At 38.8% G+C, this 13,915-nt stretch overlaps 1 protein-coding gene across 6 annotated transcripts in view; it reads right to left on the bottom strand.

Moving 5' to 3' along the window:
• The window catches only part of LOC127434854 (rhotekin-like), a 100,561-nt gene that overhangs the window by 10,927 nt on the left and 75,719 nt on the right, over positions 1-13,915 (bottom strand). For all 6 annotated transcript variants that reach the window (XM_051687878.1, XM_051687911.1, XM_051687922.1 and 3 more), the window contains exons 2-7: positions 5,194-5,393; positions 4,275-4,336; positions 2,814-2,867; positions 1,806-1,923; positions 1,236-1,460; positions 42-136 (exon numbers count right to left, since the gene is read on the bottom strand). In XM_051687878.1, coding sequence (XP_051543838.1) covers positions 42-136; positions 1,236-1,460; positions 1,806-1,923; positions 2,814-2,867; positions 4,275-4,336; positions 5,194-5,393 — 754 coding nt within the window. The remainder of the gene's footprint in view (positions 1-41; positions 137-1,235; positions 1,461-1,805; positions 1,924-2,813; positions 2,868-4,274; positions 4,337-5,193; positions 5,394-13,915) is intronic.

The raw sequence follows: 13,915 nt of genomic DNA, 5'->3' as shown, positions 1-13,915 counted from the left end.
AAGAGAGAGAGAGAGAGATCAGAGAGGGTTTGGCAGCTCACCATTTCCTGTGATGGTGAGGTCATGTGTGCGGAAGCTGTCTTGGACATGAGACAGATTGAGGGTCGTGTGAGCCAGAGGGTGATATTTGGGCCCCCTGTAAATGGACACATACACACAGAACACATTGAGAAATGGGTGGGGTATATGCAAATATATATATATATTTTTTTTAAATCACCTCTCTTGCTTTCATACAACGGTGTGCAACAAGGCCTTCACATTCACTGTGTTGAGTACAAGATTTTATGTTTGTGTATGTAGGTAGTTGACATATAACATGTCCATGATGATCAACTTGCATCAAGATTAATAGGTTATATTAACATACAGTACTGTGCAAACGTTTTAGGCACTTGTGAAAAATGTTGCATAGTGAGGATGTCTTCAAAAATAATGCCATAAATAGTTTTCATTTATCACTTAAATTCATACAAAGTCCAGTAAACATAAAAAAGCTAAATCAATATTTGGTGTGACCACCTCTGCCTTCAAAGCAGCACCAATTCACCTAGGTACACCTGGACACGGTTTTTCTTGGTTGTTGGCAGATCGGATGTTCCAAGCTTCTTGGAGAATTCGCCACAGTTCTTCTATCTATTTAGGCTGTCTCAATTACTTCTGTCTCTTCTTGTAATCCCAGACTGACTCGATGTTCAGTGGGGGGCTCTGTGAGGGCCATGACATCTGTTGCAGGGCTCCCTGTTCTTCTATTCTATTCTATTTGCAAAAGTAATGTTTGTGAGTCTAACATTTATATTTCCTATTGACACACTAAAGCTGAAGATAAAATTACCATCTTAAGACAAATGCTTTTGTGAAGCATCTTATGTGCCTAAGGCCTTTGCACAGTACCATATATATAAAAGAGGTCCAGTGACTAATCACCATTTCTTCTAAATATTTTACCATTTTTAGTTATCCTTTGCTTTCCGTTATTCATTTTAAAGAGACAGTTCACCCAAAAATGAAAATCTTGTCATCACTTACTCAGCCTCATGTTGTTTCAAACCAATATAATTTTTTTTCTTCTTCCATGGAACACAAATGGGCAGAAGACATAGGTTTGGAACACCATGAGGGTGAGTAAATGCTGACAGAATTTCTATTTTTTTGGGTAAGCTATCACTTAAAAAGTCCTGTGGTGTGACAAATACATTTTACAAATGTATGTGTGTGTGTTTCTACACACTCACGGTACAGAGGGTACAGGCAGCAGAATTGTGGCTCCTCCTCCATTGCTATTGGGGCTGCAGGCTCCGGGCTCCATGGTTGCCCTCATTTTCTTTCCCGCTGACCTGCCCAGAGATGAGCTCAACTTGCTGGCCAGTTTCCGTGGTGTGCTGCCTGCTGAGTAGTCCTCCTCAGAACAACAGCTGTACAGCTCAACCCGCAGCTCGAACCCTGGGCCTGCCTCATTACTGCACAGAGAACATCCAGTTTAGTCATTACACACTCACTAATAACTGACAAGTGACACAAACATGTCACTTACATCGGCTGAACTATACTGTAAAGAGGGGAATTTTATACGTTTAACATCAATAGAGTGCAGATGTACATTTATATACAGTATACACTGCAAATTCAAGATAAAATATATTATTTGGAAAATCATTGCCAAAATGTCGCTATGCTTTGATTTATCCACATTTATGTATACACACTTTAATGCAAACTGACCATAAATATTTGGTGGTCACACAAGGATTAAGCATGTGTGGAAAAGTTAAAAAGCAACTAGTAATTCTCAAACACACACTCACAAGACAATCGTGTTGTCAAAGCAGATGTCTGTGAGGGTCCTGTCCACCATCACCATGTCTGTGTCAAAGATCTCACCACCTAACTGCAGCAGACAGAAGACAGCACACCGATGCAGCTCTGAGAGAGAAAGAGAGAAATAAATTGTAACTCTGATTGCTTTGAAAAGTAGTAGCGCACCACTCCTTAACAAGCTACATGATTTTAAGTATCATTCATGTCTGTAGCACAGCATTTAATGTCTTAGCAAGCAACACTAATTGTCACACACCAAATTCAACACTACATAAGACTGATATAATGTTGTACTAACGCTTATTTTATTTCTATGGCTATTTAAATGCCCAATGTGGTGGTGGCGTAGTGGACTAAAGCACTGAACTGGTAAGCAAAAGGTTGTTGGTTCAATCCCCACAGCCACCACCATTGTGTCCTTGAGCAAGGCACTTAACTCCAGGTTGCTCCAGGGGGATTGTCCCTGTAATAAGGGCACTGTAAGTCGCTTTGATAAAAGTGTCTGCCAAATGCATAAATGTAAAATAAATGTCTCTGACATTTACATACAATGTAATTATCCCAGATGCATTAAAAAAAAGAATGCACATACGAAAACTTTCCCATGACAGAACAACACATGCATGTGGATTCATTTTACTGATACATATTCATCAAGATAATGTCACCTCTTTCAGCTGCTGCAGGCACCTAATGCTAAACTACATTAGTCACAGTTGTCTGGAATAGGGTTTTCAATGCCAGTAATAATAATTGATTTACCCAGCGGACTATGCTGGGCCTGAATGGTTGATAAATAAATGTGTGTTTCGTTATCTTGGTAATGCATGTATTGTATTTACAATGCATTTGAATAGTTTTCCATATTGTGTTTGTGTCTTTGTAACTGCTTGCTTGGGGTTAATAAGATTCAATGTACAATATTACAATACAATATACAAGACTGCAATGTTATTTAACTTGCATATTGGAGTGAAGAGAAAACAGATTGTTACCTCCTTTGTTCTTAAAATACTCAGTGTCTTTCCACATTAGAGGTATCCGAAGATCTGCAACACAGAGAAGTCGGAGGTCAGAGACAATCAGACAAGGTTATTACACATAAACACACACACAGTATCACTCACAGCTGCCAGGAACCAATGCTTGCTGTCACTCAGTGTCAATCAAGACCACAAAACGCCTCAAATACACATCTGCTATCTTATGCCATGCTGGCAGTCAGTATAAATCACAATTATCGCAGCAGCCCACCCACTACATCAAGACCACATTCATCACTTCAACATCTGTGTAATTAGGCTTGTTGTAACTGCAGCAGAACTTCATTAAATTAATAGGAAGAGGCTGTTAGGGCATAATTAATAGGATCATTACTGTAGAAGATGGGCGACAGAGAAATGGAGGTGTGAGGGAACATCAGAAGCGTGGGATGAACAAAAGAATAAATGTTCTGGATGCATTTGTGTGGTGGCACAATGGTGTTATGCATACAAAAAAGTATTTGTGTGTGACTGCTCTATAACCCTCATAATGGGCATCTTCGTAATGATGTCATAATTACAGCATTTACAAAGTATCAGTCCTACAGGTCTCCAACACAGATTGAACTGGGAACTCAAGCAGTTTAAACTGGGAGTTAATAGCATGGGGTGATAAAAGGGGGTTGGTTGCTCTAAAAGATCCAGACATTGAAGAGGGGAGGATGACTTGTAAAACAGCCCCACAGCAGACTGAAAACACAGGCGCTGATATATAAAACAGCAGGGGTGTGATTTAGTTCTCAGTGACCCACATAAACAGACTGGTAAGCATGATTTACACAAATACACTACCAGTCAAAGGTTTGGACACACCTACTAATTCTTTTTTCTTTCTTTTATTTGTCCACATTTTTTATAATGGTGAAATGGAAGATTAGAAATGCAGTGACCAATACAACAAATCCAAGCCAGCTTATATTTTAGTTTCTTCAAAGTTGACTCAACACTCTTTGCCTAGATTACCACTCTGCACACTCTGAGCATTCGCCCAAACAAATTCATAAGGGATCCACCTGGGGTGCTTTTTTAAAACTTTGTATGTATGCTGGGAAACTTTGCTGCTTTTACATCCAATCCATCTCATTCTACTCATACTTTTAAAGAAATTCATACATAGCCACACTTTAGATTTGTCTACAAAATTATTTTCAAGCATTTTAACATAAACCTTTAGATGAAAAGTTCATGACTTTTGACTGGTTGTGTATAATACAGAATCAAAATCTGAATCAAAGAATGTTACGATGCACTTGTTTTAGGTTCTTAAATAAAAGAACAGACTCTATTTTGATTACATAGCAAATATATACACAATCACACAACCACTTGTATGTAAACACTTGTGCACAAGTGTACTCTATTATTGATATTAAATTAATCATGATTGGCTGCAATGTTGGTCTATCAACATACCTGAAATTGCTACTTTGCCTTTACATGGTGATCGATCATCCATTGGACCTGCATCAGAAGAGCTGAACACAAACATATACAAGACACAAATCATAATATGTAACATACATATAGCCACTAGCCAGTTATACTGTACATTTTCTAACATTGCCAAAATGTAAAAAAAAAAAAAAAAGCTTATTGTCTAATCTGTTGTGATCATAAGGATAACCTTGTTGTATATGACTTAAACAGTACACTGTCACCACCTTTAAGGCCCGGGTATACTCTTCCCGGGTTCGTCTTTCTGCATTATGGATCAGATCGCGCCCGGTTGACCGCGTTGCCTTTCTGAGTATACTCTTTTGACCGCGAGCGAATACAAACTCGTTCAACGCATGCCCATTACAGCTGCTTTGTGATTTTAGTACAGTCAATGGCCGGTGCATGCACCGACGATGTGCATAGATGAGGAATGCGTCTGTGAGTCAAGAAAATCTGGGCTGTGCGCAGTCAGGCCACGCAGACTATGCTTCTTTCTCCTATTTTATTGTGTAGTATATATTCCCATAATCTCTTAATCTTTTTTTCTTAATCTTAAATGTTTAGATTTTTTTTCTTCTATTTCTACTCTTTATCTATCTATCTATCTAATATATATATATTTATTTTATTTTTTTGTTTAAACTGTGGGGAGAAAAGTCGTACCAAGAATTTCACTACATGTCGTACTGTGTATGGTTATGTATGTGACCAATAAAACTTGAAATTTGTTTCATGCATACTGTGAGAGGAGCGATCAGCAACGTGTACAACAGAAGTATACATTTAGCTTTTATAAAGTGTTTCACATCTAGTCAAAGTTTGTTAAGATGATACAAACTAAACTAAATTAATTTCAGCTGAAATAAATCAAAAAGTACTGAAAGTGACCTCTGACCTGCGTGCGACCCGCTGCATGACCTGCGCTTCCTTCATGCGTTGGAGCTCTGACATGTAGGCCATGATGCGGGCATTGCAGGTGAGGAGACTCTTGGAGGCCTCCAGTGCTTGGTCCCTCTGAGAACAGGCAGCCAGCAGCTTACACGCCCCCTCACGCATCCGGATCTCATAGTCGATCTTCTTCTGAATGTCACTGTCCTAGAAAAACCATAGAGTACTGTCAGGGTTGCTTTGCCTGCTTGCTGCATCATTTACTCCATTCGTTTTAGAATCATGGGTGACATGGCAGGCTCAGCACATACACATGAACAGAGATATATTGTTGGTCATATACACTATAAAAAATCAGCACATGGAGTCGTTACCTTAAAGGGATAGTTCACCCATAAATTAAAATTCTGTCATCATTTTCTCACACTGATGTTGTTCCAAAACAAAGGAGACAAAAGGAGATGTTAGGCAGAATGTTAGCTTTAGTCACCAATCACTTAACACTCTGCCTTACATCTACTTTTGTGTTCCATGGAAGACAAAGTCATACAGGATTGAAAGCATAGGGCTATAACGACATATCAGTGGTTCTCAACCTTTTTTGATGAACGCCCCCCTACTTCATTCCCTTACCCTTAGATGAACCGCGGTACAAATGCGTACCAACCCATATAATTGAGAACCAACTGATATACTCCAAGTCTAGATAAACATTTTAATGCAAAGAGGAACTTTACAGAGAAGACAGACAAGGGTGAAAATAACCTACTGTCATTTAAAGGGGCAATGACATGGCTTTTTTTTTTATTATTTTAATGTTCTTTGAGGTTCACTTTTAATATCAGTAAAAAAATTTGCACAAAAAACAAAAACATCCATCTACTTTTCCACCCTCATTTGTCCCTCTTTCAGAAATGCTCGGTTTCGGTGCTGCTTCTCCTTTAAGGCTTGACAGTAAACGCCCACTTTTATGATTGGGTCTCTGCTCTTGACTGACCTGCTCTCTACTTGCCATCTCACTGCTCACCGCTACTGGGTGGGGCTACGGAAGTAATAAGGTAAAGTAAGCATTGGCATGTTGTTATGTAGGCGGTCAGATGCAAATATCTACCACAGTGTGACATCACAAGTAGAGAACAAGTCGTTTTGGCAGCTTGGTTTCAACAAATGCTCTTTTTGCAGTGAGGAGGAAGTTTTAAGTAATGAAATGTGTTGTATGTTTTTATAGTACAATGACCATTTATATGTTAAAAAAATCAAGGAAAAGTTGATTCTTCATGTCAAGACACCTTTAAATTGACTCTGGAATGGGGTTTAGTGTTGAGTGCACAAGAGACTAAACAAAGAATAGAACTGGGTGAAAAAGAACAAGTGAGAACAAAGATCAATTGAGATATAGAAACAGAAGTCAATTTTAATCCAACATTACAACAGACCTAGGCAAGAATAGACAGCACAGGCCTATTTAATTTGACACAAATGAAAATGAGGCAGTGAGGGTACTCTGTCAACCTCCAGTTTGATGTAAGCCATAATTTCCAATGTTTCTTCTGCTAAACAATCAATCCTCTAGTGGAACTGTTCATCCTTCCCTCATTGCCTTGCTTTAGTTCACATCAAATTAAATATTGTGTCAAATCTGAAAGACTATTCTGGATAATACAGAAAATAACTTATATCGATATAAGGCTGCTGGTCACCACTTTTCTGTCTGTTCAGTTCTCTTAAGTGGTGTTATCCAGACCCTTCTTATGCTTTGCCCTTCTGTCTTGCACTGGGGCTACTGTTGCCATGGCAACATTCCATAAATCCTCTTTTGTGTGCAAACTTCAGAAGCTCATTAAAGTCTCACCAAGGCTTCAATTAAGATGGTTCAACTGTTCAGCCCACTTTTTTCAATCTTCATTTCTTCCATTCACTCCTTTCAAAGGGAATCAGGTTTTTTTCTTTACAGTTCATTTAACTGCTTCAGATCTTATGGTCATTGTCATAAGATGACTGCATGAGTTTCAAAAGCAAAAAATCCTGTGGAAGGCTGAGCAGAATGAATTTATGACCATTTAGGAATCTTGATGAAACAACATGAAAGCAGTTGGTAATGAGTATGTCTTCAGATTGGTGTAATATGGACAGATAGTGAAGTTCAAACAGAGGTCTGCAGAGCTCAGAGAATCACTCTGTATCACCATCCTGCTTTCACACATAGAGAACCATATACAGTGCAGCTCAGAGCTGACCACCAACAGCCATCAAAACACTATCAGTGTGAGACAGCATAGAGCTTAAAAAAAGAGGCGTATTTGTGGAAGAGAAAGGGAGAACAAAATCTAAAATGATAAGCATAGTTTCCACCAAAGTACCATTGCTACTACAGATATTGTTACTACAATAAAATTGCAGTAACTAGCTATTAGACACCGCTGTCATCAAATTATAAATTAAACAAAATGGCAAAGCAACTAAATCTTTTTATAATGTATGAAGGAGATCCAACATTAATTATGGTTTTATAGTAGTAACAAAGAACCTGATATACTGTAAATATATCAGTACATTGGAAGTATTTTGTAAGTAAAATGGAATTTCAAAAACTTTCCGCCAGATTCACAAACGCTGTGTACATCCCAGATTTGTTAAACGTGTGTATAGTGAATTCCAAACATTTGTATACAGGGTGAGCGTACACTTTTACTTTTTTCACACAGAGACAACCACTGTTCTTCTATCACTTCTAGGCACTTCAATCAAAATGCAGTCACAGCATTTATCATGAAAGTACACAAAGATGTACTTTATGCAAGATTTATGTGTATGTATGCAGTGTTTACAGACTTTACAGACTCAAAAACAAAGCTCACTCTGAGTTTTCATGCCACGGTACTCGGACATCTTCCTGACAACATTCATATTTCAAACAGTTAAACAATCCCAGAAAACATAATCTAATAGTATGACCTGATTGGCCCACATTTCGTTCAGCTACTCAAACAGATAACAGTGTCATAACACTTCTCCTGTCTTTTGTCCATAATAAAGTGTTAATAAATAAAAATAAATAATTAATCTTGTAATTAATAAAAAACAACAACAACAAAAAAAAAACACTTTGGGCAGTAGAAATTAGCATGCAGTAAACATACAACAATACGACACAACAATCCTTCAAACACACTTACATTGTTTGCTTACGCACCCCCTCACCTGTGACAGGTGTCAGGGCAGAGCAGTGTGCCAGGTGGCATGTGTGTGTGCCAGTCGTCCTCAGTGTGACTGTGTGAGGGTGGCAGGCTGACAGCAGAGGGTGTAAGAGCGAAGGATCGAGGGAGGAGCGATGAGAGGGAGGAAAAAACAGCAAGAGCTCTGTTCTCTGCTAATGAAGCACGAGTGTCGAAAATGAACCAAGATGGGAATAATTGAGCGAGATGGAATCTTCCCAAGTCGACAGATAGAGGACGAGAGAAAGACAGAGTGAAAAAAATAATGAGCCTATAATTACACATAATTACAGTGAAAAACGAACACACGAAACGTTAATTTTTGCCACACTTGAGAAACCCTGGAACCCGACAGCTACAGGACCACCACGAAAATGATCCGCTCATGGCTGAAAGACATGTGAAGTACTTACAGTAGACTTGGTAATTGCTAATAATTACACTGTAAAGCGTTTCTTGTTCTGCGGCACTCGAAGCCCCCAGCATTTGCGAGGTTATGTATGGGCAATGTGGCAAATTGACCCAGGCCAGAACATGGGAAGCACATATTTTTGGAGGAAGGGGAAATGAGTCATGGGAAGTGACTCTGAAGTGACTGTGGTCTTTAGAGAATATGCTAATTTGTGAAGTCATCCCCCGGATAATACCTTAAATAATAATGTGAACTCATGACTGTCTTGTGATGTCAAATGAAGGAATGTGAATAGAGGAACCAGCCATATGGAGCCAGATCTAAATCACAGTAATATAAAAACAGATGTTTTCTGTTCAAGTAATTTCAGCCCAACTTGTTTATAAAGAACATTTATAGGCTTTTAATACTTTAAATGGGTAACTGAATATCATTTTAACCCTGGATTAACCTGGCTCTGGAAGAGGGCTTCATAACCCAGAGTTAAAAGCAATGCTACCCCCGCCCTTTTTTAGAATTACAAGTGTGAAACAAGTTGCTTAACCCAGGGTTATAAGCGGCCTTAACCGGGGTTTAAAAAGTCGTTAACCCCGTGTTAAGCGGTGTGTGAAAAGCCTTTTAGTGTTATCAAGAGCTATGAAGCTGAAATACTTGGCAATTACCAAAATAACCACATTTTAAACAATTTTGCACACAGTTTGTCAATAGTCATTGTGTGCGAATCCAGCTTACTAAATAAAAATGTGAAGTTAATAGTCCTCAGGCTTCTCATTGTTATCGATTGATGTCCTCCAGGACATTTCTCTCTGGGGGTAAGTTCTCTTAATGGCTTGTTTGTTTTGTCTTGTATTGCTTACTCTGTTTCTCATGTTGAGGTTAAGTCATAAACTTTGACCTCTCTTCCATATCACATGCTATTACCAGCAGTGATGTCATGGAACAGGACCTAGAGTCTGAGATATGCAGAGCTCAGACTGAAAGAACTATTTAGCAACATGATATAAAAATTCACCTTGTTGATACATTTTAGCAATTTAGCAAAAAATGAACTATCCATTTTAATTAGACTGATTTTCTATTTCAGTTCTTCCATTACATTTATTATGTTAAATTAACCATTTAGACTGGGAATAGAGATTGAGATTAGAAATGACTAAATTCATAATGATAAATAGTGTAAACCAGAGTGCTCTTGCTTTTGTTAGTCTTTGATGTCTCTAATGAGTCACAGTTTACTACTCAAAGGTTCGTTTGCTTTTCTCAGAGCAATTAAATGTTGTGAGGTCATTTCCTGTCCTTAAAAACTTGGCTGCAATGATTAGCTGAGAAGCTTTCCTGATTGACAGCAGCAACGGAACGCCTGAACTAGAAGACTAAAGAGAAGGGAGAATTAAATCTTTGGGTTGTGCTGAACAACATATAACAAAATACTGAAAAGGAAACAACCTGACTCATTATTGATCACAGCTGCTTAAAAAGGCCCACTATGTTGTTGATTACACACCCCTTTTTACTTTTTTTTTTTTTTTTACTATCTTTCTAAATGAGGATATACCACAGAGTTAAATTATTTTTAGATTCAATAAATATTTTGTATTCAAGTCAAGTTAAGCTCATTCAACTGCATTTGTGGCATAATGTTGATTACCACTAAAAATAATTGGCTTGTTATTAAAAAAACAAGCAAAAATCTGGGTTACAGTAAAGCACTTACAATGGTAAGTAAATGCGGCCAATGTGTAAATGTTAAAATACTCACTGTTTAAAAGTACAGCCACAAGACGTAAACAATATGCATGTTAACATGATTTTAGAGTGATAAAATTGCTTAAGCTTTTCTTTGTAAAGTTATATAGAATTTTACAATTCACTTCCATTGTAAAAACCTCACTGTAATCTCAATTATTGCTTTTAAACTAGTTTAAACTATTTTTGTGGAAATCAATATTATGCCACAAATATCCAACTTAAAAAGTCAAATATGCGGATCACGGACGGTCCACTGTGGCGACCCCTAATGGGAGCAGCCGAAAGAAGAAGAAGAACATTATGCCACAAATGCTGTCAACTGAGCTTAACCTGTATCAAACCCTGAATATTCCTTTAAAGGCGCACTCAGTAATGTCGTCTCGGACTTACACTGACACCTAGTGGCTTGGATGCAGCATCATTCAAACACAATAGTATCCAGTTACCGATGCCATTGTAGAAATTCTCTATTCACAGTCAGCCATGATTAATTTAATCCATGAGTTAAAATGTCCAATAACAGGATGGTTACTGAGATAAAGCGAGTACTATTCGGCTTGTCATGTGATCTCAACCTGGCAGCCCCAATGATGGGACCCTCTCCATGTACAATAAAACAGCTTTTGAAAGGTGACTGATATGACTAGAGTCCTCAACTCATGTGAGTGCTCATGATTTTATACATAGGTTTCAAAATTTCACTTAATTTCTTTAGGAATAAAAATGTTTAAATGATGAAAAAATACTGAGTGCACCTTAAAGCTAATTATAATTACTGAAGACTAACCATAGCCTACAACGTACCCTAAAAAATAACATGATTTAGTTTATGAATCATTCTTTCAAATTAAGACGTTCCTGAACGGCCACAAAGGGAAGTTGTCAAAACTACCTCACGTTTAGGCACAATTTTGTCCCCAAACTAGATGTGTGCACACACAAACATACATGTGCACACACACACATGCACACATACATGCACACACACAAAATCATAGGATACTATAAGAATGTTTTTGATTAACTAACACATAACCGCTTTCACTACAGAAATTACCACTAATAACTGTATTCTTCAGTGAACGCTGACTTTCTCTCACAGTAAAGAGAAACTATGGTGAGTGACACACAAAGGCAAAACACCAATTGAGAAGACCAAATCACTGACCACACCCACAGACACACTGGATTTCACTGACTGAGGCCAGTCAGCTTTCAATTATTCAACCACAAATATGCACCCGCCTTCCTCAACTATTCCGCCCAATCCCAGCGCTCCTCCTTTCATTCTAGTGGTTCAAGCAAGCACAGATGACCGTAATGGAATTTCCCATCGATACGGACATAGATGTGGAGAAGCAACCTTGGGAAAGAGCCATGAGGGCTTGAAAGGGACAAAAAAATGACACTGCTGGACTGACTAAACGGTGATTCAGTTTTCAGCAGGGCAAAAGCCAAATCTTTTTTGCGTAAGCAGAGATATCAAGTTATCACAGTAAACACACATTAGTGACCACACATTCTATATTAATGTACCATTAATATTTAACAATAATAAATTTGTATTGAACATTGATGTCTTTTATCCTAGAGCTGTTGCTGCCAGTGATAGAAACAAGCCAAAATCACTAACCCATGACCTCGTTGCTTATACACATGCACCGGCAAGGCCAATTGTGGTCTGATTGACGTGTATATGCCGGATGAAGCTGAGCTAAAATGGCATCTAGGTCTGTTAGTCTGACTCGCAAAAAATCTGACATAATTTATCTGACTGTAAAGGCTGAAGTGTCCAAATTCTATGACAACCAGGACAGGAACTAGCATTGTCTGAGGTAAATAGTGCCGGTCTTTAGGCAAGGAGAGAATTTATGACAAAGTTGCAGTGGGCAGGGCTCAGGTGTCTGCAATTAACCCTGCCAACCCTTTAAAACGCTACCCAAATACTGAAGGAACACTGGTAGTGAAAACTGCATTACTTAGTGATTCCGTAGAAAAAAATAACAGGCTTCAACAGGCGAGGCGTGATCCAGACGCACAAAATTCGCCCTGTTAGCACTTCGTGGACCAAAACAGATTTCTATTTAAGCTGCACAGAAATACACAGACTCATTATTAGCACATAATGGACCATTTGAGAAGTTGTTGTGCATGTACAGAATGTGTGTGAGGGCTGTCTCAAATGCACAGTGTGTGACTATAGCTCTCCAGCCAGCTGTTCCCACACAAAGGTGCGAAGCCTTCCAGCGCAGATGGTTTTGGACAACTAAAAAGGGGTGCGTGTATGTGTGCTTGGGAAAAAGGGTTGTCTGTGTTGGAGAGACTGTTGCACAGGCTGTCGGACAAAAAAGGGTGTGTGCATACAGTACATGTGCATGTCTGAGCTTTGAAATGTAACAAGCAATCACACCAACAACATCTGTGATAAAAAATATATTTTTCATGATATGTAGGTGGGTGCGTGTGTGTGTTTGTGTGCACTCTGGGAAACAAAGCAAGCAATAGCCGCGTTTCCACTGTCGGGCCAAATGAAGGCATGTAGTGTGTGCCAAGACCAGTTGCATTCCCACTGTCACTTCTGGGGCTTAATCGTGCTTCCTCGGGTCTTATTCTGGGCCAACGGCCAATGGCCTTACCCTTGGGCCAAAGAAGGCCAACTGGGGATTGAGGCGCGGTAAAAGGCGGAGTTTAGTGAGACACTCATGCTGCGTTTCATTCAAATCAGATGTTGGATATTCCTACTTGAATTCTCCGAACTCCAACCATAAAGGAATTCCATTGCCAGATGCTCAAGAAATGATGTTTAAACAACCAAAACTGCAATGCTCCCATTAGCTTAACAGGGGTCTGACTGTTTCCTAGCAACCCAACTGATATACAATGCTGCTACACTAGCATTTGTGCTACAGGTGTACGATCATCAAAAGAGAGTATAATTGTTTTGTACACCAGTCACTGCAAACGTTTGTTAAACAAGCTTTAATATCTTGTAATGTAGGAACTTCGACTCATTGATCGATATCATTTAATAAAAGAGAATGTTTATAACTAACTTTGTACATCTCTGGGTGCCGACATATGTGTGTGATGTCACGCACCTGCATCTCAGTGAAACAATTTGCGGAAAACCGTTAAGATGCACAATGGACAAAACGGTGCCCAAAGGAAGAATCTTCCATGGTTTGAGATCATGGACAGTATGCTGGGATATTGTCCTGCTGTTAGTGGAGAGACCACTCGGGACACCATGGCAGTTAAAGTCGGTGAGTTGTCAACGTTAAATTGTCTTGCTAGCTGGCTAACTTTTCCATACAATATAAACTTGATATTCTAGATAACTAGGTAACGTGTGT

This window comes from Myxocyprinus asiaticus, chromosome 4, assembly GCF_019703515.2.
Source record: "Myxocyprinus asiaticus isolate MX2 ecotype Aquarium Trade chromosome 4, UBuf_Myxa_2, whole genome shotgun sequence".
NCBI classification, from domain to species: domain Eukaryota; kingdom Metazoa; phylum Chordata; class Actinopteri; order Cypriniformes; family Catostomidae; genus Myxocyprinus; species Myxocyprinus asiaticus.
This window is presented reverse-complemented; position numbering and strand designations above follow the sequence as displayed.